The sequence below is a fragment of the Ambystoma mexicanum genome, chromosome 6p, assembly GCF_040938575.1.
Source record: "Ambystoma mexicanum isolate Mex_15411 chromosome 6p, UKY_AmexF1_1, whole genome shotgun sequence".
NCBI classification, from domain to species: Eukaryota; Metazoa; Chordata; class Amphibia; order Caudata; family Ambystomatidae; genus Ambystoma; species Ambystoma mexicanum.
Genome location: NC_090935.1, coordinates 1,469,429,039 through 1,469,455,761, shown reverse-complemented (window position 1 = coordinate 1,469,455,761; position 26,723 = coordinate 1,469,429,039). Strand labels below are relative to the sequence as shown.

The following is a 26,723-nucleotide window of genomic DNA, read 5'->3' as shown; positions in this document are numbered from 1 at the left end:
TTGAAACACGCACATTTAATGAAATTAAATCTAATAAAAACAAAATCCATTGAAAAATAAAAGGTTCCCCCCATTTGTGGTTGAAACACGAATGCTATAATTTTAAGGGTTCTGCCCATTTTCGGTTGTACTAAAATGTCTTAGCTTAGTGACTGAGTGATAGGCATAATCAGTAGCCATTTTGGATACCACCTTCCATCCAATACCTGTAAAATGCTGTGTGCCTCAACTTGCCAGTGGTTGCTGGCATCACAGACCATGTGCTTGGACAGCTACAAACCAGTAAATGATCATAAGTACAAATACAGAACTGTTACATGGTACAAGATGTGATTTATTGCCTTAAAATTATAAATGAATCGCCAGCATTGTAGTTCTTCAATTTACAAAATCATACACTTAATGCACATTATTTCCTCAGGAAATCGGCTACAGATTGTTGCTGTTTCGATTGATCTTGGAATGCTGCCCGTCATACCATAGGCCCACCGGAGACAGGCCTGTGGGATCTATGTTAACACTTATCCAGTCCTTTCTTAAAGGGCTTGTACTCTCTATTTGACAATTCCCTGCCACCTTCCCCAAGGTATTCTCCCCTACGGCCCCATGTCGCAAATCACATAGCTAGTGGTGGAGCCGAGTCGACCCAACACTAGCACCTAGGGTTACATATTGGACAGTCATAGTTGATTATCCAGGAATGGATAAGCTCACAGTGTTTTAATGGTGCATACTCCCAGATAGGTGTAATGGGGCAATTACCAGCCCATCATTTTATATTGGTGGAGGTTTTGGTGCCATTCGATAGTGGACCACGGGAACGCTTATCCGAAGAAATGACCTTTAAAGGATGCTGGGTTGGCCAAGTCAACTCCTGTAAACCTCTCTCAACCAGGGAAAATCTATAGCAGGTGTCTCCCTTAAACCAGTGGACGCACCTGGTTCTTGGTACCACTCTTCTTTTGACACTCTTGTAGGAACATGCAGATCTGCTCAAATCCAGAAGCTTTGCACACCCTGGGAGCTGGCCCCTCCTGAAGCTGGAAATTAAGCTGCTGTACCTGCTGCTCACTGTGCTGTGTAACATCATTAACAGACATATTCTTTGTGGCTATACTACTACTACTCGTAGCCTCCAGGCTGAGTTAACCCCACTAGAGCTGAAGTCCTTGGTCTTCTCCTTGCTCCATCCAGAACCTTTCTGGATCATCCAGAGACTGCTCACCACAAGGTGCATTGTTAAGGCTCATTCACTGCCACAGAACCAAGTTCTTCCACCGCTAGGAATGCAGACGTTCTGCTTAAGTCATCTATCAGAACCATGATGCAAGAAGTGGACAAAGAAACCAACGCTGGCTGGACCCAACCCTGGCCTGAAAACTAACCTCTGCACGTGACCCCCCAGGGCCTCCTTCCCACCAAACTTTCTCCCTCAACTGGGTTCACTAGCCCTTCTCTTGGGTGGTACTTGGTGTTTTCTTGCATGCCCCTTCATCTTTTCCCTTATGACCATGGAAATGTCCATTGGGTGTAAGAGCTTCCCTCACTCACCCTGCGACTCATCTTAGGTGGTTATCCCTGGAAAGGGAAACTTGTGTAAAGTCCCTTTGACTCCACAGATAGGTGGCTATGCCTGGTTAAGCCCTGTAAGGGTCATTTTGTGTTACCCTAAAACACTCTTAAGAAACAGTGACAATGTAGCTACTTTGCATATTTTAAAAGTGTGTCACACGCTTGTAATGGTTGCACAGGTTCTAGCCACCGTTTTGCCTCACAAACTATCTGAGATTTGTTGGGTAGTACTACTGTGTTGTGTTTAAAGTGCTTTGTTGTTTAGGTATTCATTTGTGTGAAGATTTACCAGATAGTTGCTCTCAACTAAATGCACATTTTTCTTGTTAAATAACATTGTTCTCAGTTTAGAATGTGGGCAATCTTTTACTTGAAATTCCTTGTAAGAGATCTGTACCCTATTACCAGTTGCTACCCCTCCTACGAGCTGAGGCCTTAATGCTTAGTCACATTTTCCCATGAGAGTTTGGCCACATATAGTAGGAACCTTGGAAGTCCACTTACAGGATCGTCTCTCTAAAAAACACCATAGTGGTAGGGGAGACAAAAAGAAATCTCACAAAAGGAAGTTTAAAAGAAAATCCGGAAAGAGGTGCGACGATACAGTAATGAACTGTAGAACATGACAAACAGAAAAGACAAAATAGACAGACAGGGCAGTAGGAACCAGCAGGCATTTATGTGGCATCGGTGAACAATAGTGCCTGACTGACGAGGAACATAACTTCGTTCTTACCCTAAATTTCTTTTGCAACATCTGAGGATCCAATGAGCGAAAAAGATGTATTAAGGTTCTTGCAGACATCATTACATCTGTGAAACAAATAGTTCATAACAGGTATATAAGAAGCTGTGCAGGTACTGTTGTTGCACGAGCAAAAGTCAACAAGCAGACAAGAGAAGTTACCCGTTCATCACATGTGATGACCAAAGTGCTGAGTGTGCCACAGTAAAATGTTGCAGGTATATAAAATAAATACAATAATAAATATTGAAAACAAAACACGCAGACAGCATGAAGTATTCATGGACAACCTGCAGCACTTTAGATGTTCGATTGATTATGCCGATTAGAATTGTGCACCAAATCATCTGGAAATCCACAGGTTGCCTACGCTCATCAGCGAATCATGTAGAAATAGGAGGAATGGCTAAAAAAGACAAAATGACTCACTTCTCTGTAATGTTGTTTCTGATGGATGTTCCTCCAAAAGACTCCTCTCCTATGACATTGTATCATCTCTAGTGCAGCTGATCTTTTGAAACATTTCTGCCACCGGCGTGCACAGTGTGGGTCTGTGTTGGCTCTGCTCGATGTCCAATTTTCCCCATGCCGGAAAGGATGTTAGGGCCAGTATATAGAGGTGCTGTGCCCCATGACCTCTGTTCCGCCCTTTGCCCCTAGGAATCTCTTACTAAGGGACCATAGAACATATGAAGACAGGGATTGAAATTGAGATTTGTTGTCCAGGAGCAAAAAGCAGCTCCTGGTTATCCGGCATAACCAATGGGCAGGAGCTACTTCTGCAGAACCAGGAGCTAGTACACACTGTGCAGCAAATCTAACTTTGCGCAAGATGCAAACTAACTTTTGTCCATTTCATGTGCTCCAAAATGCTCTAAACATCCCATAAATGTGTTCTTTATATAACTCCCCAAACATACATAGTTAACATCACATAGCTTGGTTTGTATGGCACCACTTGCTCCAGGAGTTAAAAGTAGCTCCTGATAGCTGTTGACTTCAAGCTAACAAGGCTCCCTTTGGCTATAACAAGGAGCTAAATGGCTTCCATCTCCTGGCAATTTCGAACCCTGTGAAGGTGTACACTAGCTATTTGTGAAGAGTGGCAGGTTTGGAGACCGCTGAGTAATCTGTGGGACGAACATCCATCAGGAAGAACATTACAAAGAGGTAAGAAATATGCTCTTCTAACGGGAAGAGAGCAAGAGGACACCACATAAGGAACAAGTTACTTACCTGTAACTGTTGTTCTCCAGCATGGGTCTGGCATGGATTCACATGCTCATGAATATTCCCCGTCGTCAGGCTGGGAATCCTCGGTAAAGAAAAAACCAGTATCAGTTTCGTTTCTGATCTGTCTTTCGTAGTAGTAACCAATCACTGGTCTCTGCGTCATACTGACCACAGCCAATGACTGCCCTCTACCTAAGCACCGCCTCTGGCAGCCATCTTCAGATTTGGAAGCACGTGAAGTGGCAGTATGACCAAGTGAAGAGCCGCAGAGGGGTAGGCGGGAGGGTTCGCATGTGAATCCATGCCAGACCCATGCTGGAGAACAACAGTTACAGGTAAGTAACTTGTTCCTTCTCCAGCATGGGGTCTGGCATGGATTCACATGCTCATGAATAAAGAATACATAGCAGTACACACATGCACAACCACGGGAGGTGGCAAAGGCTCAACATTAAGCATCACATCAAACTCAACATTAAGCATCTTACCTCCTCACCAGGCTCACCTTAGGTGAACAGGTTGCGCAGCACTGCTTGGCCGACCCTGGACTCCTCCCTGGAATCCCGATCGACGCAGTAGAATTTCGTGAAGGTGTGCGTCGACCTCCACGTAGCAGCCCTACATATGTCCAGCAGGGGCACACCAGAAAGGAACGCCGTGGTAGCTGCGATCGCTCTGGTGGAATGGGCTCTCGGACGGCCAGGCAGCGGTCGGTTTGCCAACCGATGACAGTACATGATACAGCCGGAGAGCCATCTGGAAATGGAAGCCGTCGAGAGAGCCTTCCCCTGATTGACAGGTCCAAAGTTCACAAAAAGAGTTGTGACGTCTTCCGAAAACACTTCGTGCGGTCCACGTAGAACTTCAGCGCTCTAGCCACATCCAGCGAGTGCAAAGTACTCTCAGCCGGCGACGAAGGCGACGGGAAGAACACAGGCAACACCAAGGGTTCGTTGAGATGGAAGTCCGACGGCACCTTGGGCATGAAGGAGGGGTGCGTCCTGAGCACTACCCTCGTGTCGTGAAAAGTCAAGTACGGGGCCTTGCAGGAAAGGGCCTGGATCTCTCCCACCCGTCGTGCGGAGGTGATGGCCACAAGAAACGCTGTTTTCCACGACAGAAACTTCAACGGGGCCGAGTGCAGAGGCTCGAACGGAGGTCCCATGAGCTTGGTCAGCACCACGTTGAGCTCCCACGCCGGGGCCGGAGCCTTCACCGGCTGGAACGATCTGAACAGTCCCTTCATGAACTCTTTCACCAGACGATGAGACCACAAGGACGTCCGCCCCGTGGTTCTGGTGTATCGGGAGATCGCAGCAAGATGAATCTTGATGGACGCGTGTGCCAGACCAGCGTCAGCAGGTACGGCAGTACCTGAGGAGCCGTAATCCGTAGAGGGTTAATCTTCTGTGCGTGGCACCAGACAGAGAACCTCTTCCATTTGTGTCCGTAGCATTTAAGAGTCGAGGACGTCCTGGCCTTTGCAAGAACCTCTCTGCAGTCGGCCGGTATGTCGTACCCTCCAAACTCTAGCGCTGCAGGAGCCAGGCCTGCAAGTTCAGCGATTTCGGGTCGTGGTGGAGGATGGCGCCTCCTTCCCTGGAGAGTAGATCCGCGTCCACCGGCAGCTTGATTGGCGGGGACGCTGACAAGTCCAGAAGGTCCGGGAACCATATCTGCCTCGGCCACGCAGGTGCGACGAGGATCATCCTGCACCGTGACCTCTTGAGCTGGTTGACGAGCCGGATTAGCAGTGGCAAAGGAGGGAACGCGTAGAGGAACAGGCCCTCCCAGGGGAACGAGAAAGCATCGCCCATGCTCCTCGCCTGGGGAAACCTGCTGGCGAACCTCCGGCACTTGGAGTTCGTCGCCGTCGCGAACAGGTCGATCTGGGGTGTGCCCCACCGTCGGAAGAGGCGATCCACTAGATCCTGCCGTAGTTCCCCACTCGTGGCACGAGTGCAGCTCCCTGCTGAGTGAGTCGGCGATGGTGTTTTTTATCCCTGCCAGATGAAACGGCACCAGAAACATCCTTTGGGCGACGGCCCAATGCCACAGGTCCTGCGCCTCCTTGGACAGTGCTGGGGACCTGGTTCCGCCCTGTTTCCTGATGTAAAACATGGTGGTGGTGTTGTCGGTGAAGATCCTCACCACCTTGCCCTTGAGGGATGGAAGGAAGGACCTGAGGGCCCAGAACACTGCACGGAGCTCCAGGACGTTGATATGGAGGGACTTCTCCGTCGGGAGCCAAAGGCCTCTCGCGTGCAGATTTTCGGTGTGCGCTCCCCACCCTTCCAGGGAGGCATCCGTGGTCACTGTCTCCTGGTGGTCTGGGGTCTGGAAGTCCATGCCCGCCGTCAGATGCGCGCGGGTGCCCCACCACCGGACCGCTCGGCGGAAACTCTCGTAGAGTGTGATCCTCTCCTCGAAGCCGCCCGTCGTTTGGATCCAGCGCGCGTCCAGGAACTCCTGCAACGGGCGCATCCGGAGCCTGCACATGGGAATGAGGTAGATGCAAGAAGACATCATTCCGAGGAGGGACTTGATGGACCTCACCTTGGCCGCGTCGGAAGCCAACATCCGCTGTACCTTGCCCAGGATGGACCTGGTCCTTTCCTCCGACGGGGAGGCCAGAAGGGACACTGTGTCGAGCTTCGCTCCCAGAAACAGTGCGTTTTGCGCGGGTACAAGGTGGGACTTGGCGTAGTTCACGGAGAATCCCAGGTCCGTGAGAAGTTGGACGGTCCTTGCCGTGTGCTCCACGGCGAGCTCCCTCGTCTTGGCTCGGATGAGCCAGTCGTCCAGGTAGGGGTAGACGTGGATCCCCTCGCGGCGCAGCTGCGCCGCCACCGGTGCAAGGCACTTGGTGAATACCCTGGGTGCCGACCGTAGTCCGAAGGGGAGGGCTTTGAACTGGTAGTGACGCCCTTGGACCACAAACCTGAGGAATTTCCGGTGCCCCTTTAGGATGGGGATATGGAAGTAGGCATCCTCCAAATCCAACGACGACAGGAAGTCTCCTTCCTCCAGCTGACCCAGGACGTGCTGGAGGGTGACCATCCGGAACTTCTGCGCCTTGATGAATTTGTTCAGACGTCGCAGGTCTAGGATGGGGCGCCATCCTCCCGTCTTCTTCACGAGGAAGTATCTCGAGTAAACTCCGGAGCCCCGAAGCCTCTTTGGGACGAGTTCGATGGCGCCCTTCCTGAGCATCGCCCTTACCTCCAGGAGAAGCTGAGGGACGTGAAGCTCTTTCCTGGCCACGGGGGGGACGTGCGGGCACCTTCTTTGAAACTCGAGCACGTGGCCCCGGGCTAAGGCGCCAGCACCCAACGGTCGGTGGAGATGGACTCCCACACGCTGACGAAGCTCGCCAGCCGGCCTCCCACCGGGGTGCATCGGTGGGGGCCCGACCCCACGGTCGGTTCAATCCTGTTTTGACGAGGCTTTGCCGCCTTGACCTCCTTGGCGACGACGGCGGGGTCCGCCAGACTTGCCTCGTCCTCTGTAGGCCTCCTGAGACGACAAGCGGGCCGCTTGACGGTAGGTGGAGAAACCGCCGCCGGAACCTTTGGAGGCGCCCTTGCCTCCGCTGCTCCGAAAGGGTGTCCGTCGTTGCTGCAGAACCCCAAGGGCCCGGGCCGTCTCGGTGTCCGCTTTAATGGCCTGAAGGGAATCGTCCACTGTTTTCCCAAACAGGTTGTTCCCATCGAACGGCATGTCCAGGACTCTGGTCTGTAGGTCTTGACGGAAGTCCGTAGCCTTGAGCCATCCACGCCGCCTAAGGCACACGCCGTTGCCCAACTGGCGAAACCCAGTGTCGGCGATGTCCGTTGCAATAGTGATGGCGTGGTCCGACGCCACCTCACCTTCCTGTAGGATCTCCAGGGCATCCGCCCTCTTGTCGTCTGGTAGGAAGTCCAGCAGGGGAGCCAGTTTGTACCATAGCTCCCTGTCGTAGCGGGCCACGATAGCCAAGGCGTTGGCCGCTTTAATCGTCGTCGCTGCAGACGAGATGACCCTGCGTCCCATAGAGTCCAATTTCTTTCCCTCGCCGTCCGGTGGGGAAGTCGATGTGGAGGCCGCACCCCCCCTCCCGCTTTCTTCCTGGCTGCCGCGGAGACGACGGAGTCCGGGGTAGGCTGCGCCCGGAGGCACAGGGGGGCCGCGTCCGGGACCCGGTACTTCTTCTCGTACCGCTCTCTTCTAGCTGGCGTAGTGGAAGGGTTCTTGAAGAGGGCGAGGCCCTCATCCCAAATGTCGTCCAGTAGAGGCACCGCGAGGACCGTCTTCCTCTTGGCCTCACGCCGTTGATAAAGGAATCCTTCCTTTTTCTTCTCCTCAGGGCAGAGTTGGAAAAGCTCGGATGCCCTGGCGATCATGGAGTGGAACGAACCAATCTCGTCGGGCGGAGAAGCCCTGGTGGGAGGTGACGACGGTAGATCCTCGTCGTATACCTCGTCGTCCGTACCCGTCGCTGCCGTGTCAGTCCCCGTATCATCCCCTCGGGTGGACGGGGAGGAGGGCTGGACGGTGCGCGACGGCTGAAAAGGAAGTGGAGGGTGAATCCTTCTTTTCTTGGGCGGGGAACACCAGAAGGTCCCGGTTCAGGATCCCCCGACAGGAGAGGTTCCTCCGTCGGCAACGGTAGTCTCGTCCTTATCTCTGAGCATAAGGACTGTATAGCCAACAAAATGGCCGCCGAGTTGTCTTGCGGCGCTGGCAGAGGGGAATCCGACGGGCGATCAGGGGCCCCGTCGGCACCCTCGACGATGTCGTCATCACCTGCGTCGGGATCCATCCCGACGGGCCGGTCTTCTTCCACGCCAAGGCCGTGGCTTAAGACCTCGATCAGCTCTTCCTCCGAGGTTGAAGCCGAATCTACGACGACGCCCTGCCCCCCCTTTTTCTTCCCCCGCCGGGGATTTCACGGGGGTCCTATCGATGGGCACAAAAGAGGACTCCCTCCGAGGTGGCAGGGAGACTCTGAGCCCCGAGGTCGCCACCACTGGTGTAGCCTCCACAGGCTGAGCCAGGGCCGCCGCAACAGTATCGTTAGAGGGCTTGGCCGGATGGATTAAGGCCTTCACCACCTTAGGTGCGCTCACCGCCTTATCCTTGAGGGGGGGACACTGCCTCGCTCCCCCTCCGATGGGGCCTTCGAGCTCGACCGGGGCCTCTCCAGGAGCTCTGCCGGGTGCTCGCCCTTCCTCTTACCCGACCCAGAGCGTTGGCTCGTGGCTGAAGGTGCCGGGGAGGGTGCGCCCTGCCTGGCGCCCGTAGAGCCCGACCGTTCGGCGCTCCCGGTGCCAGAATACTCGCGGTGCTTGGCCTTGTGTTGGACCCCCGTCGCCGGGGCGTCCTCAAAGGTCTTAGAAGACCGCTCGGATTTCTTCCTCTTCTTCTCGCCTGACGGGCTCTTCCCTTCCAGCCAGTTGGCGAGACGTTGATGGCGGTCCTTCATGGTCCGCTCCGACATATTGCCGCAAAACGCACAGTCCTTCTCCACGTGCGTCTTGTCCTCATGTAAGCAGTAGAGACAAAAGGAGTGTTTGTCCTCCTTAAAGACGTTCTGCAGCTGGCATCCAGGGCAGACCCTGAACAGCTTTCCGGGCGTCGAGCTTCCCTTCTCCTGGGCCATGTCCGGGCCTGAGAAGCTTCTGGAGTCCTCCAAAAGCGTAGCTCGACGAAATCTTCACCCTTGAGGGGCGCAGACGAATCCGACACGGGTCCCCGTTGATCGGATGGAGAGTCGGTGGAGCTTGAGGCTCTTTTGACCGAAAAAACAAAGTTTTTGAGCAGAAAACGTGAAAAAATAGCACTAACGCTCGAGAGCAATAGCACGAGGATCCCAACACATGAACGTGCGGTAAAAATCTGAAGATGGCTGCCAGAGGCGGTGCTTAGGTAGAGGGCAGTCATTGGCTGTGGTCAGTATGACGCAGAGACCAGTGATTGGTTACTACTACGAAAGACAGATCAGAAACGAAACTGATACTGGTTTTTTCTTTACCGAGGATTCCCAGCCTGACGACGGGGAATATTCATGAGCATGTGAATCCATGCCAGACCCCATGCTGGAGAAACAAGAAAACTCTGGAAGACTGCTCTGTTGGAAGACTGCTCTGTTGATGCTAGGGCCTGCCCCTGAACTGGAATCCAAACAATAATATTTAGCAAACAAGTACAGAGCAGACCATTTAGCTGCTTAGCAAATGCCATAGACAGTGAAGCCCCTCTGTAGGGCAGTGGTGGCAGAGGTTCCATGTTCTTTCATCACCTACAATTGTAACGCCAGGCTTTAGAACGTGTACATTCTAATGAAAATGTTCATCAAATTTCTTTTGTTTTATGGGCAGTGGGGGGTTACCCCCAGCCCGCCCTCCCTATACTTACCTATTCCCTACCCCTTATCTGCCCCATCAACCCTAAAAAATTCAATGAACATTTTCAGTACAAGATGGACGTTGAAATGCCTGGCGTTGCAATTGCAGGGGATGAAAGGATGTCATACCGTGGCAGCGAGTCCTCTGGTAGAAGGAGCCAAGAGACCTTCAGGCGCGTCTTACCTAGCCATACCATAGCATTATGAGTTTTAGAGAATAATCCACCAAGACACAGTGTTTGGTCACAGCCCTGCCAGCACAGGCACCCACAAAAAGTAGATAAAATTTCCTGACATCCCTTGTCCGAGAGATAAAGTAACAGAACCCACCACCGGGGTTCAGCTGATGGAACTGCGCCTCTGCCTTTAATGAATGAGGTGCAGAAAAAAAACACTGGAAGATGGATCTTTTCAGAGAGATGGAAGTCTGAGACAACCTTCAGGAGGAATAACGCCTGGAGTTCACTCACTAGTCTCGTGGAACTGACACCAACCAGGATAATCATCTTAAAGGTTAGGAATCTAGGAGAACATGAATTCAAGGGCTCAAACGGCACCCATATGGAATATCAACACTAAATTCAAATCCCACGCTGGAACCACAAACTGGCACGGTCGATAATGCAATCCCCACAAAAGTTGCATAACGGGGAATTGTGAGCCATGCTCAGGGATCCATTTGAAAACCCTTTACATTGCTGATCAGCAGGCACATATGGGCCAATGAAAGCAAAACAATCCAAAACTGAGGCTATGGGACAGATGAAAGGCTCCATATCAATCTCCAGGCATCAAGCCGAGAATGTAAGCTATTTGCAGGCATAAATATGCTTATTAGGCCTCCAAGTTGAGAGAAGCACATCCAGGACACAATCCAAGAAGTCCCACTCTTTATCTCAGCAGACAATCCTGAAGGTTCAGGCTGGTCAGGTCCAGGTTGAGGACCCGCCCAACTGACTGGGAGAGCAGATGCACTCTTCAGCTGGCGGGGAGGGAGGGATGATGGGCATTTCCAGCAGCTCCAGGCAACACTTTCCCCAAGCCCAGACCGGAGCAATCAAAATCAACATGGACCCGAACAGGCATAGTCTCCTGAGAACTAGCGGAGTGGCAGTTATCGGAGGGAATGCATAGTGGAAGTTGAACTTTTAGTAGGCCATCAGTGCGTCACTAAGAACTCCCTACCAAGGACATTCTCTGGAACAGAACTCTCCCTTTCTGTTCACACTGGAAGCAAAGACTTAGTCCACTTGGGGGTGGGGGGAGGGAGAGACCTCCTCGAGAACTTCCTGGCAGAGCATCCCCCCTCGTGGAAGGCCCAAGTTTGTCTGCTCAAGACATCCACTATAGCATTCTCCAAGATGAGCTGCAGCCAGAGATACCTTCTTCTCTAAAACCCAGAACTACAGTCGCATTGCTTCTTTGCACAGAGGTAAGGACTCCACAACACCTGGCTTTTGAGATAGTGCATGTGTACGGTGGTGCCAGTCATAACAAGTACACACTCGCCCTTCGCAGAGGGGTGGAAGGCAACAAAGGCCAGCCTGTTCACCCTAAATTCCAGCAAGTTGATGCACTCCCAAGATTCCAAGAGAGACCACAGTCTGCTTACTGTCACATCAAACAGGTGAGTGCCTCAACCTTTTTAAGGATGCATTGACCACTGTTAGCTCAGACAAAGGTTGCAGAAGGAACACCCCATTCAACAGGTTGTCTCGCAGAGGCCACCATGCAAGGTCTCAAGAAACTCAGACCTGAAAAATGTCCCACATGTTCTCCTGAAACTGAGCCACTGGCAATGGATGAGTCACTGAAGAGCCTCCAGAACCACCAGAACGCAGGAGGCCAGGAGACCCAACAAGCACAGGAAGCTAGATGCAAGAACTTGGATTGGAGGACTTGCACCATCCAGAAAATGGTCACCACTCGATCCTCAGTGGGAAATGTTCTGCCCAGGCAAGTGTCCAAGGCCACACCTTAAAATCAAAAGAGACTGGGACCGAAATTCATGGAGATGCACAAGCAGTGCAGCAACAGGCTGTACATATGGAACAGATTTGCAGACTCCTCCTCTGTGGAGCAAGCTCAGACAAGACAGTCATCCAGGTAGGGAAAACACACGAATGCATGCGCTCCTATGATGAGCTGCAACTTCAGTCAGTAGCTTGGTGAAGACCGTCTGTGTCCAAGACAGAACGAACGGTAGGACTTTGAATCGGTGGTGGCAATGGCCCACAATGAATCTCAGGTACTTCCTGTGCTTGATTTGAATTGGCACATAGATGTAACCATCTGGAAAATTCAGTGAAACCAACTAGTCCTGTCGTTCGAGCTAAGAGGATCTGGTCCAGAGTCCCCCACCTTCAATTTTTCATTTTGTAGGTACAGATTCAAATCCAGGATGGAATGCAAGCCCCTGTCTTCCTTTGGAACCAGAAAGTAATCTGAATACTAGCCTCTGCCTCATTCTGAGCACAGTGCAGTTCGATGGCCCCCTTTGTCAGAAGCCAACAAACCTCCTCTAAAAGGAGATGATCTGGAAGCTAAAGAGTGCTGGAAGGAGGATGGTCTGGCGGGCGTTGAGTGAAGGATACCGTATGCCTGATGAATTAATGGAATTGCAAGGCACACTTTGGAACAAAGTGGACAAAAAAGAAACAGCTCAGAAAAAGAAATAGATTACGCAGAAAGCTGGGTGCAAGGGTACAGAAAGATGAGACTGACACACAGGTGGCATGGTGATTGCTATAGACGTTTGTTAGTCAAGAAAATAAAGACAACACCTACATTTCTCTACTTCTATGAGGGGTTTCCTTGCCTCAACTAAACGACTAAAGGGCTCTGTCAGAATGTCCTTGTAAACTAAAGAGTCCACCGTCCTGTGTCAAAATCTCCAATTCTCAGAGATCCAAGATGGCCGCCGGCGTACTGCGACGCGTTTGAACCGTGCTCCGCCCGGGCCGCCGGATAAATGTATTTAAATCAGCAATACGGACGTCTTGAGAAGACAAATCGCCTTCCAGACCCCCCTGGGGCCCCCGGAGAAATATTTGAGCCCTCGACTCACGGGGAAAGCGAAGTACATCGTTCCCCCACCATCCCCTACCGGAGCGTGACCGAGGCCCCCGCCAACAACGTAGCAGTGCATGCAGGGATCGCCGGACAGAGATCGCCGCCACCCCTGAAGAGGCTGGTAGCTCAGGACAGTAGGCTGGGGGGGATCTGTGCGGACTTTCATGCTTCTGCCTCCCCCTCGAGGAGATCGTACCGCACCGCAGGGGTACGGAGTGGCGCGGCGGCGGCATCAGAGGAGTGGAGACCCCGCCCTCCCCATCAGCGAGCAGCGCGAACGAGCCTGTGGACTCGGGGAGAGGCCCGCGGAGGACTCGGGAGGAAGAAGACCAGAACGGACAACGAGGTGAGGCGCCCCCAGCGCGACTGAGCCTGAGGACACGGGGAGAGGCCCGCAGAGGACCCGGGAGGAAGAGGACCCGAGCGGGCATTGAGGTGAGGCGCCCCCCCCGCCCACGAAAAGATAGAGGAGGGTACATAGCTACTGGAGTAACGGCGCCACCTAGCACCCAGCGTAGGCCTCTTGGGAGAACGCTGGGAGCGGAACAGAGAGAAGAGAGCCTCTAGCCTCCCTTTCTCCGCCCTCCCCCCCCCCCAGCACGCACCACAGCGGCGCTGCAGGACTCCATCAAGAGGGGGACGGGGGGGCAGAGACTGCACAGGAAGAGAGGGCAGAGGGACAACGACCCCTGGAGGGTGAAGAAATACTCAACTTAGCCCCCTCTAAAAAGGAGGAAGCCACCTAGAGGAATGAGGGGGAGCCAAAAGGAAAGGAAAGGCCCTGGGGGAACTTCCCCACATAAGGAGTAAGGAGCGTCTAAAAGGACCACGGGGAAAGACCCCAGCAAGAAATCTAGAAGTGGGACATATCCAGGAGAGACGGAATCCACTTTCCAAGCAGGAAGCCCACCCTCAGAACCGACGTAAGAAGGGCTCCTGCACATTCCCCAGGAAAATATAGAGAACATGTCTAGGGCCAAAGGGAAAGGCAATAGTAGCCAGCAGACCCCACAGACACAAAAACAAGACGCAAACATCTTACAGATGTGGTCAACGGACCCCAACTCGCAGGCTAAAGGGAACCCCCAGGAGGACTAACACGGAGTGGGAACGACATCGGCCCTCCAACAGCAACCCCCCTCTAGAGAGGACATGCACGCATGGTTCCTTGATCTGCAGGAAAAATGTATGTCTACAGTACAGGAGCAGTTTATGACAATGAAAGAGGACCTGAAACAGGTGGTACAAGATCTTAAAACCGATGTAGCTAAAATGGAGGCGAGAACAGATATCTTGGAGAGAACGGTACAAGGCATCGTAGAAGAAATGCAGCAAGTCAGCAAAACGCAGGAACGCCTGGAGAGACTCACCCATAACCTGGAAATACAATGCGAAGACCTGGAGAACCGTTCCAGAAGGTCCAACATACGCATCAAAAACATGGCGGAATCAGTCTTGGACAAAGACCTAAAGACAGCGGTGAAGGAAGTATTTAGGGACATTCTAGAGGCTGCTGAGACGGACATGATTGGGGTGGACCGGGTCCATAGGGTGGGTCCGAAAAGATCAGGAGCACCAGGAGAGAGACCAAGGGATGTCCTGGTTGCTCTCTCCTCATACCCTCAGAAAGAGCAGATCTTGAGAAGAGCCAGAGAAATGGAACAAATTAGAATGAATGGACAAGAAATACAGTTGTATCAAGATCTGGCACTGGTAACTTTGCAAAAAAGAAGAGCGATGGCACCACTGGTCTAGGCACTGGTGGGGAAACAGATTCGAAACAAGTGGACCTTCCCGTTTGGGCTGACCTTCACGTGGGAAGGGAAACAGAAGAGCGACCACATGGGAAAAAGACCTCAACATATTGGGCCTCCAGGAGGAGGAAGAGGAATTGGGTCAAGCAAAATCAAGGGGAGAACAATCAAGTAAACCCAAGGACTGGGAAACCATTAAGCAAAAAAGGCCAACATCGGGAGGGGAAGGCCACGGGAAGCTCCTGTGAGGCATGAATAGAAGAAGTTGCTCACACACAAGGGGAAGCGTTACGACATGGCCCCCCTTTGAGGGGGGGAGAAAGAGATGGAATTGCTACTGAGAAGACTGAGTAGGCGGCCCGGGCGGGACACGCCGGCTTGGATCCCTAAGAACTGTTGGCAATATGGGATTTAGGATCCCCTGCAAAGTTATTCCCCAAGAGTAAGGGGGGCAGGGAGCTTAGGGCGCAATGCTCAAGCAACAATAGGAACCCTCGCCCTACTCGGGGGCACAATGTTTGGTTTATGGTTGTTGGTTGGGGTGAGAGGGGGGAGTTCAAGGGTTGGGGCACGAGGGATGGGGGCAGGCAAATAGTCGCAGCAGCAAAGAAAGGGGAGCCAAGATACAGAGGCCTGATTGATACACAATGAGGACATTGCACATTGTAACTTTTAACATCAGGGGCATGAATCACCCCACAAAGGTCAACATTGGAGAAATACCTTAAAAGGGAAGGAGCAGAACTCTTACTGCTACAGGAAACCCATATCAGACTTAAGGACAGACACAAAGCAAACATAAGGGGATACAAAATATGGGCTCAAGCAAACGCCACAGAAAAAAGAGCGGGGGTACTAATGGCAATAAGAGAAGGATAGGATGCCAAACTGGAGGAAACAACCACAGATAAAGAAGGGAGGTTTGTGTATGCAAATGTAGTGATAGAAGGCCAACGCATAACTTTGGCGTCAGTATATGCGCCGAACTTGGGCCAAGATGGCTTCCTCCGTGATGCCCTGGGAAAACTGGAAGCTTTCGCAAAGGGGGAAGTGCTACTGGGGGGTGATCTTAATATGGCGTGGAACCCACAACTCCATAGAAGCACAGGGAGTGTACATGGCCAAGGGGCACCATCAAAACGCCTAAAACTACAGATGGACCAACCAACCCTACACGATGTGTGGAGGGAACGGAAAGGGGATCAAAGGGGGTATAGGTATTTCTCACATGTTCACAACTGCCTGTCCAGAATAGACTACTTTTTGGCATCAGAGGGGGTATTGGGCAAGATACATGGGCTGGAACTGGGAGCAATTGCCTTGTCCGATCATGCACCCCTGTGGCTCGAATTGAATTTGCCGGGGAAAAAAATGGGCTATGGAGGTGGAGGTTACCAGGGGACATAATACAAGACCTGGTCACGGGGGAATCCATAAGGGAAATGATAGTTGAATACTTTGCACTCAATGCAACGGGGGAAGTCTCCATGAGTACAGTATGGGAGGCTTTTAAGGCGGTAATTCGGGGGAAGATCATAGCGCTGAAGATTACGAAGGATAAACAAAGATATATGTGGGAAAAGGAACTGGAAAAGACGATAACAGATCTGCAAGAGAAAATTACGTCCCACCCCACCAGAGCACTAAAGAAGATGCTAAAACACACACAGGGCCAATTAGAGATGCTTCGCACAAAGGGAGCAGAAAGAAACCTACTATATCTAAGACAAAGGTATTACGTGAAAGCAAATAAAGCAGATAGGTTATTAGCAAGACAACTCCGGGCGAAACAAAATGAAACAATTAAGAGTATCAGACACGACAGGGGAGCAGCTGACGAGCTCAAAAGACATAGGGGAGGCCTTTAGGAAATATTACCAAAAACTCTATTCCACTGACCACCCAGATGAAGAAGCACAGGATAGATATCTTGAATCCCCCCACATCCCACAAATATCTGAAGAAGATAGGCAGGCTCTAGAAGATCCTAAAGTAGAAGAAGAAGTTAGAAAGGCAATAAAAGCTCTCCCGAAAAATAAAGCTCCAGGCCCCAATGGATTCACGGCCCAATTCTATAAAAAATATGAGGACATACTGACCCCAGTTTTAACAAAGCTCCTAAACTCATTTAAAGATAGCGGTAACGTCACACCCACGATGAACGAAGCAAAAGTTCTAGTTTTTCATAAATCAGGAAAAGACCCGACTCTCCCCACATCGAATAGAACAATTTCCCTAATTAATATAGATGCAAAAATTTACACCAAGTTCCTGGCAGCAAGACTTTCCCCACTTCTTCCAAAATTGATCAACCCAGACCAGTCAGGCTTCATCCCGGGAAGACAAACCCATGACAATATTAGAAGGATCATCCATCTAGTGGAGAAAAATCAGTATTACACACACCCCGGCAATTCTACTAGCGGTGGACGCCGAGAAAGCCTTCGACTGGGTAGAATGGTCCATGCTATTTAAAACCTTGGCATATATGGGATTTGGGGAGCAATTTATTGCTAGAATAAAAACGAACTACAACTCCCCGAGCAGTAGTGTGGCTATCAATGGGGAAGTGACAGAAAAGGTACTAATAACAAGAGGAACGAAACAAGGCTGCCCGCTATCCCCACTTCTATACGCAATATTTTTAGAACCCCTGATATTGAACATTAGAGAAGCCACACACATCAAAGGGATAGACATGGCAGGATCACAACATAAGACGATAGCATACGCAGATGACATGCTAATAGCACTGGAAGAACCAGGGAAAACTATGGCGGGTGTGGTGAGGGCGCTGGAGGACTTTGGGGCCATTTCCGGTCTAAAAATAAACAGGAGCAAATCAGAAATATTAATACTGGCGGGAGACCGGGAAGAAATAGGGAAGGAGGCTAAAGCATTGGACATTAGAATTGCAGAAGAAGGTATCAAATACCTGGGAATTACTGACGGGAAGGGTAGGGCTGCTTTATGGGAAGAACTATCCGCACCTACTCGCAAACATCCGCAAAGATATGGAAAGATGGAACCCCCTGAAGATATCGTGGTGGGGCAGAATCCAATCGGTCAAGATGACCACCCTCCCAAAGCTTTTATACTACTTTCAGGCTCTTCCAGTGGGGGTCCCCAAAACCTTTTTCAAGATATTATCGAAGGCAATCTTATCCTTTGTTTGGAAGGGGAAAACCCCAAGACTAGCCAGGACGACCCTTACAGCTCCAATTAAGGAGGGTGGACTGGCACTTCCCCACTTCCAGAGATACTTCCATGCAGCACAAGTTAAGGTACTCAGGGAATGGCTGGGAGAAGATCCGCAACAGATCTAGGCTAAACAAGATAGGGCGGTTGCAAGAACCCCGCTGGTGGAGCTACTCTGGCAGCAGAAACAACACAGACACCCCAATTTAGGGATTAGCGAAATAATGAGGACAACACTGGAAGCCTGGGACTGCCAAACACGGAAAGGTAATAGGACCACCACCCTGGGCCCGTTCACTCCCCTTTGGCGGAATCCGCAGTTCCCTCAGGGAATGGAACAGGGGGCCTACGAAAGATGGGAGGAGGCGGGAATAACTAAAATGGGAGAAATGTTCATAGATAATGAAATCAGACCCTATGCATCCTGCTTCCCACGCTCTGTACACTCCAAGATAAATACCGTTATGAGCAACTTAAACATTGGCTAAAAACCCCGGAAATAACAGGCAGCAACGAGGCCCCTTACTCAGTTTGAGAAATATGTGACCACCAACTCAGGGACAAATGGATGGGTCTCGACATTATACTCCTTCATAAACTTGCAAGAAGAAGTGAAATGGACATACATGATCAAATGGAGTAAAACATTGGGGGGGGAAGACCCAACAAGAGACCAATGGGTGGACCTATGGACACAGATCCCCAAGATGACCAGATCAGCCCAGACAAAAGAAATGTGGGTTAAAATTGTTACACAATGGCACTACACCCCTGAAAAACTCCATTCAATGTTTCCCAAAACGTCCAACAGATGCTGGAGAGACTGTGGGGAGGTGGGAACTTGGAGGCACATATGATTGTTCCGTTCTGGGAGGCAGTGAAGGGAGAAATGGGGAAAATCTTTCGAGATGTGGAACTCCTGGGGGATGGGGTGCGGCTGTGTGGGCTCAGAGATGAAAGGGCGAGGAAATACAATAAAGCACAATGGAGAAGCTTCATGGGACTACTCATAGCGGCCTGGACAACGATAGCCCAAGGTTGGAAAAAGAAAGACACCCCACTGACATTTACATTGCTACAAAAAGTATGGGCACAATTGGCGATGGAAAAAGTCACCCATACAATCCAAGGAACGAAGGACAGGTTTGCAAAGGAATGGGGAGGGGTCTTGGAATATCTCCAATCAGATTTTATGGAACAATGGTGCCCACATAACACACGCAATGAAGAGTTCTGCCCTTTCACCAGTGCTTGAAGCTGGAGTTGCATGTGCAGCTGCGGAGATACGCAGAAAGGGAACGCGAGGGCCGAGTACCTTACATTTGTTACCGCGCCTAGCCCGGGTGTGTGACGGAACACCTTTGTTTGGCTAAAATGCACCAAAGCCTGGATCACTGAGATGAAGCCCGAGCAACAGGACAGAGAAGCATGGAATATAAGGGATTCCACCATCCGCGTCTGCCCTTCGCCCTACAACGAATGCCTCTGGACTCATGAGTGGGTCACGGGGCAACAGCTAAGTGGCAAGCAAATAGGAGTGGTTTAACTGTGAGGTAACATGTGGAGAGGGAGAGACTGACCCTTGTGCTTTTGTTCCCTTTTTATAGATGACGGGTGGATGGTCATGAACGTGTGCATGAGGAGCAATGTGGGTTATTTTATGCAGGAGGGACAAGCTATTAACTGTTACTGTATTGTGTTGTATTCAGTTATTTATATAGTGCTCTTTCCCCATTTGTATGGCCACAAAAGCGTGTTATGCAGGATGTACAAGAGTAATTCATGTTGTGCAGGATGTACATCCTTCTATGTTGCAATGTCTGTGATGGAAGGCTTTGCTGAATGTAAGTAAAGCAAGGAAGTGTGTACGTGGTTTTTTCCCATAAATTCCTCATACCCATCTATTGTACCTTTCATAATCCTCTTTCCAGTGTTTCTACTTTCATGTGCCTATCCACAACCTCTTCCTAACCCTCTTCCCTCCCATTGGTTGCCACAAGGTGGCCTGTGTATCAAAGTAGGTATCTCGTGCCAACCAAGGTGAAGGTGGTGGTGGAGGAGGAGGGGGGGGGGGGGAAGGTGGGGTCGTATGCCTGCGGCTTCTGTGGTTGAGACTGTGGATTGCACCCAAGGCAATGACCTACAAGGTTGAAGCATCGGACATGGTGCAACACCATTCTGAGCTAAATTGGGAATTTCTCCCCCACACTGGGGACTGTTGAAAGAAGTGGCCTTCACATGGGCTTGCCACCTAGGGCCGCAGAGGTGGAGACCCCAACCTATGGGAGCTTCTCTGCCCCTACCTCTGGGGAAATCACTGTGGTTGTATTTCGTCAGATGGTGCTTGACCTCGTCCACTGTGGGCAAAGGAGGTGGAGGGCTGCTAGCGTAAGCCAAAGGTCATCTTACTGCCAGACCCAGACTATGCAATGGCCTGGAAACTTTGCAAGGAGTCATCGCCCTTCAAGCTGTTAGGGAGAATTCTCATGATATGGATAATTTCCCTCTCCTAGTGAGTCCCCCAGCAGCTTTGCTGGACTTCTAGAGTTTATTTTTTTCACTTGGTAAGAGTGTGATCTTTTCCCCCACTCTTACCCATGTTTTACCATGTGTCTTTTACCTGTTTTTGCGACTGTGGACTCTGGAGTACACCACTTCAGTAGTCCCCTTCTTTTGTGTGTTACACCGCACCTTCCATGCAGTGACACAGGGTTTTCCTTTTTAGACTTCCCACCGACTCCATTTCTGAGGCTGACTACAGTCCCCCCCAGAAAAGGGTAAAGTTGCCATTAACTTTACTTAGTTATTTAACCACGGATCCAGTACACCCCATCCTACATGGAGTACTGGAAAGGGTTACTTCGTATCCCTTTCTATCTGTACCTCCTAGAGCATTGTTTCGCCCTTTTAACATTTAGACTTGGCTGGTGGCAGTGGTATCTACCCTAACTCTTCTACTGCGATTATACTATATAAACGTCGTATTGTTTTAGGCTATTATATTAGCCTCAAACTTAAACTCGCTTGACCAAATACTTTTTCTTCTGGCTCCGGTTCGGTTTATTCGCCATTTGTTTTTGTTAAAGTCCTTCTTGTGTTTTTCTTTGTGTGGCAAACCAGATTTGCCTTCTTTGTTCACTGTCTTTTGGCGGGCTTCTGCTAAGAAGCCCTCCTCCAGGCGCATGGGTGTCTAGGTGGGCTGAATGTGAGGGAGGGGTGTAGTCACACCCCTGCACAGGGTATCCTAGGAAACCCAAGTCAGACAATGATGGCAAAGTGTGAGGAGGTTGTCCGGGCTGGACAACCCCCCTGCTGCGCGATTGACAGCCAGGCTTTGTGAATGGGGGATTTTCGCATAAAAGGCAGGTCTCTTGGGCTAGAAGTCAGAGTCGCCACTGGAACTACAAGGAACCGAAGAGAAGAAGACGGCTGCTGCAACTACCCCGTCCCGGTGAAGCCCTGCTGTAGTCCTGAACCATCTACCCTTTGACGACCAGAGAAGATCGAGTCCGGAGTCTTCTTCCCTTGAGCCTGGTGGGGATAATCAGCTCATCTTCCACAGCCAGAGGATCCTCTTCTTGGTCGAAATAGCTACACACTGCTGTAGTGGTCCAGATAGCCATCTGAAGAGCCTCTCCTGTTTTTAAGGAGCGCACATTTTATTCATCATCGTTGCTGCCGGCTTCATCTCTGTGTGGTTGTGTGGTGCAGACCCCTCCAGACGTCCTCCCCACCGAAGCGCCAGGAACCGTGGGTCTGCAGTAAACCAACAGGAACAACCGCCATGGCACCCGCTTCTTCTTTGAATAAGGTACTGTCTTCTGCTTGAGGAATCAGGGTGAACCCCATTTCTTCAACTCCAAGGCTCGCCCTCGTCTTCCCTCCTTCTTATTCTTTTGCTTCCTCTGTTGACAATATCTAAGTACTCCTGGCAACGTTGAATCTCGAACTGTCCGACTGTGTGATCCTCAACAACAGGAACCCGGTTCCAATTGACACTGGCTCCAGCCTATTGACTCTTGAATTTCCGTCAAATAGTGTTCTCTGATTCTGTCTGCCTTGACAAAAGTATTGCCTATGATTTTTGCTCCCAACTCTCTCTGGTTAACTCAGGTGCTAAGTGTGTTTTTGCCCCGGTAACATTTCTTGCCGCGGATACGCATTTCTTTAGTGAGATCGAACTGTCATTACTGTCAAAAAGTGATTGCAAGTGTATTCCCGGTAACGTCTTTTCTTTCATAACACTGGTTCGTTAAAACATAGGGTACTTCCCCTGAGTAAGAGTGTACCAAAGTGAATTGGTTGGTTGTAGTTTATTTTACGTGTGGTTTTGAATAGAAGTGTTGTGTTGATAACAGATGGTTTAAAAATAAATGTACTTATATTTTTTACCTGACACCTTGAGTTAGTGTTTGCTTGAGTCACAGTAATTGTGGTCCCTTTGTGTAATCTCTGCTACTGCTCATATACTCTTGAGATAAGCCTGGCTGCTCCGCTACTGCTACCACTTTAACATAGTAGTACAGGCTTGTACCAAAGGTAAAACTTGTATTGTCACCTGTAGTCTTAATTGTTTGTAGTGGTCCCTAAGGGCACTGCACGGGATTCTGCCTAACACAAGCCAAAAAGGTTTTGCTCATCAAAAGGCATATCCAGTAGCTTCACCTGTAAGTACTGCTCGAACCTTCAGGCCCTACTCAAAGAGTGTCTTTTCACCACTGTGCCATAGCCTGTCCTACACAGTCAGCTGTGTCCAGTCCTGATGACAATTTCCGACAAGATGCTCCTCTGCCATCCTAAACCAAGGCCTCATAGCCCTCACTCACCTCTGGGTGGTGTTTCTTGGTCAACTTCAGAGGCAGGCTTTTCCCTCAGGCATCCAGTAATATAGCCTCAATTTACGGGTTAAAGGGCAATAAGGTCTCCTTCAGAGGACCCATTCAGAAAGTCTTAAGTTCAAACTAAATGTTCGGCAATGAAGGGGCTGATAAGCCCAGGGTCTCTGCCACTTTGACTATCAGCCATTGGAATGAAAACTGTGGCTTCCCCAGAGTTGTGCTGGTAAACTGTCCAACTCTGGGGGTGTATCCAGACCACTGAACCTGCAAGTCAGAAGCCAACTCCAACAGTCCTTCCACTCACCACAGAACTCCTCTAGTAAGTCTCTCACTTCTCCAGGGCATGGGAGTTCATCGTAGGATCAACCACTTCAATCAGAATTGCATACCATTTTCGACATGCATGCCCCATAGGGAGCAGAACATACTCCAGAGCAGTGCTGGGGCAGTCGAACTGCGCCTAGACAGAGTGGGTCAGTGCCAACCTCTCTGTTAACATTTTCATAAATGTGAATAATCTTCCTGACTTATGTCAACCCAGAACCTTTTGCTTGACCTTGGTAATGTTTCCTTGTCCCTCGGTGAAGGGGAATCTTTTTCCTCTCTCACCTAGTCTTTTACTCTTTTAATGGGTGACCTTTTTATGTCTCTCCATAGTGTGCGATTTGAGTTTTAGTTTCCTATAACCTTTGGGCTTGGGCTGGGTATCCCCTTTGAGCTTCCCTTTTTAATGTCTCTTTAATGTACTTGTGAACTACTGTTCCGAAGGGGGTGAACTACTGTTCCCAAGGGGTAAAGTGGGATTTCCATCCCCTTTATAGTGAGCCAGCAGACCCCACCTTATGTGGAGTGCTGGGGAGTTGCACTGCGCTGGTGGCAGTGAAACCACTTTGACTTTTAGTCATTACTTGCAGGCTGTCAAATCAGCTGCTGTAATGCACAGGAGGGCCACCATTCTGCTAGAATGGCGGGCTCCTTTTTTCGCCATTTATCATTTGCTTGTTGTGTTTGGAGGTCTTCTCTTGCCGTTCTGGGTGGGGAAGATCTTAGTGAGAGTTTGTCTTTGGCAGAAATCCCTTGTATTCCCTAACAAGGCTCCAGGGTGTCTGAGAAGGCAGGAAGCAAGGGAGGAGTCCAAAACTCTGAAGCCCTTAGTCTTTCACCTTGACTGAAAGGAACCAGTTCCTACTGGGTGGCTGGCTGTCCTGATTGAACAGCTAGACCGCCCGTTTCTGTAAACTGCAGGAAGAGTTTGCAGAAGTTGTGCTGTAGTTCCTGATAAAGACTCAGATTCTGGAAGCTGCTGACAAGTTAACCACTGGAATCAAATCCAGAGAGGAATATGAAGAAGAAATTACAGAAGTAACCATTTCCAGCAAGCGGAGAGCCTGTGTAATCGGAGCCTAAAGTAACCCTTCCTTCCAAGCAACCTGGGGGTCCCGAACGCGACTCCTACCCAAATGCTTGTGAGCTCCACTAGTCTTGAGAAGACCTGCAAAACGAGCCATCCCTTGACGTGCTGTGACCTTGCTGGGCTGCAAAACACCAATCCCCAGGAATCTCGAGCCAGTGTGCAGTTCTGGCCCACTCCTGGACTTCTGGAAGGCCTCACTCTGCACATAGTCCTTCCCTGGGAATTGTGCCACGCTGTCACGCCCTCCCACTGCATAGATCTGTTGCTCACATTGGGTCTTATAGGGCTTTAGTAGTTTATATCTTCACAGAGCTTTGTGAATGCGTGGTCATCTTGGCTTGCCTCCAAGACACGTGCCCCGGCAGTCCCAATTCTGATGCTGCTACCCCTATGCTCCCCTGTAGCCCATCGGGGGTTCGTGACGTGCATATTTGCTGTTCCATTCAGTTTAAAGGGAAAATCCCAGTCCATTTCCATTTACCTAACCTCTGTTCCTCCTGCTCCATGCTTGGTCTTATCCATTGCACCTAGTGCATTGTGGTAGTTGCTTTGGTTTTCTTTACTTTGTACTGCTTCCGGGGATCCATAAGTCTTGCCAGGTTTCTGAGGAGTCTGGTGCATGCTGGTGGTCACCTTCACAGAAAGGAATAGAGCAACTTGGCCAGGGAGTCCGTGATCAGTATTGGCATAGAGAATGAGGCACCAATTAAATAGCAAACATCCCTGGCACCAGAGGGCGGTGAGGAGCCAGGAATGAGATTCAGACAGAAGGGAGTCAAGGTTTTGGTAAAATACTTTTATTAAAATAAAAGTAGGGGGGCATGGCTCTCTGTCCCCGCTCTATGTTAGGGAGAATTCTCATAAATGTGCTAATTCCCTTCACATTAGAGACCCCCAGCAACTTTGCTGGAATTTGAGGACTTGATTTCTTTACCTGGAGAGGGAGTGAGCCTTTTTTTCCCCCACTCTCTCATGTATTTTGATGTGTGTTTTACTCTTGTGTTCTTTGATTATGGAGTTTTAGACAACTCCATAGGCATCATCTTTTCATAGGTTTGGTCCCTTTGTTGCTATGCCTTTGGCTGACTTCAGCACTGAAGACCGCCTCTGGTACCAGTGTCTGGGGTGGGCAGGAAGGGAGGGAGGTGCCCGAAACTCCCTGTGCTTAGTCTCCTAGAAGACCTAAATACACTCTGGCGTGATTGGCTGCCTGACTGTCCGGCAAGGGCAACCACCCTGCTGGATGAGTGACAGCTAGGCTGGAATGAATGGAAGAAAACTGTTTAAAAGGTCGAGTCTCTTGGCTTGGAAGGCAGAGTCGACCACTGGAACAAATGAACCGAAGACGAGCTGGAAGAGGACGGCTGCTGCAACTCCTGGACCGTTGGTTTGCCCGGTGAAGCCCTGCTGCAGGTCCGAATCGCCATGTTCACCTCGATAGAGAAGCCCTTCAGGGACGACTTCTCCCTTTGGTTTGGTGGGACCAATCAACTCGTAAGCCACCTGGATACCATTCTCGGAGCTGGTTGTATTTTCCTCAGATTGCTGAAGGAAACGAATAGCCAGGAAGAAGGACACCAGTTTGTGTGCTAGACTACAGCTACCGGAATCGAAGTGCACCGATTAGTTCCCCTATTCTAAACTCCCCCTATGGTGTTGCAGTTATTCCCTTATTTACTATAGTTATGCCCTCTTGACTATTTGCTGGACAAATTTCCAATTGTTCTTTAAGCGGATTTACCAAGCAATTGGATTTTCACACGGTCCCTTGCTTCACTGCCTTAGATCGGGATTCATTTGCATATTCAGGTGATTCGATTTCGTAAAGGAGACTGGCTATTTCCTTAATCATAACATTAGCCTCATGAATTGGGCAGATCCCTTTACCAATTTTGCCTTTTGAGGACATTGGGTAGCTCTTCTTTTAGTCATGATTCCTGCCACTTCTCCTGCCCAGACAAGATACTGCCCTGTATGCAACCAACCTGTGATGGACCAATCTATCCCTCCTAGGTGCACAGATAAGAGCTAAATCTCACACAACCGCCAACTATGAGTAAGCTACAAACCTTCTAAAATTATGACAGCCTGCAATGCAACTGTTTGGTAAAGATTTAGGGTAGTACCCTTAGGATGCACAACAACCTTAGCCTCCTGGTTATAGGGTTGGTAGTGTGGCCTAGCAGCCAGGCCTATCTCAAGAGGGGTCAATGTGAGCAGAAATGCAGTTAGAGAGAGATTCACAGTGACAAGTATGAAAAAAAACAATGATACACAAGGTTTTTTGATAAAACAATTAATTTATTGCTTGATAAAACAATTATTAATTTATCAGTCATTTAAACAAGCCTTCTTCAGAAGGGAGCAATATAAAAGCAACACTCAAATACACTTCAAAGATCCACACTCTTGGTTTCTCAGAGTCAGTAACTTCCCATTGGGGTTGACCCACAGGCAATTCCTACACCCTCAGGTGACTTAAATAACTAGGACACGTATGGACATTAATATA

The 26,723-nt window shown here is 50.1% G+C and overlaps 1 protein-coding gene across 1 annotated transcript in view; it reads right to left on the bottom strand.

The window, feature by feature from the left end:
- The window catches only part of SDAD1 (SDA1 domain containing 1), a 551,728-nt gene that overhangs the window by 115,111 nt on the left and 409,894 nt on the right, over nt 1–26,723 (bottom strand). Inside the window, exon 16 of the mRNA XM_069626295.1 lies at nt 2,309–2,385. Coding sequence (XP_069482396.1) covers nt 2,309–2,385 — 77 coding nt within the window. The remainder of the gene's footprint in view (nt 1–2,308; nt 2,386–26,723) is intronic.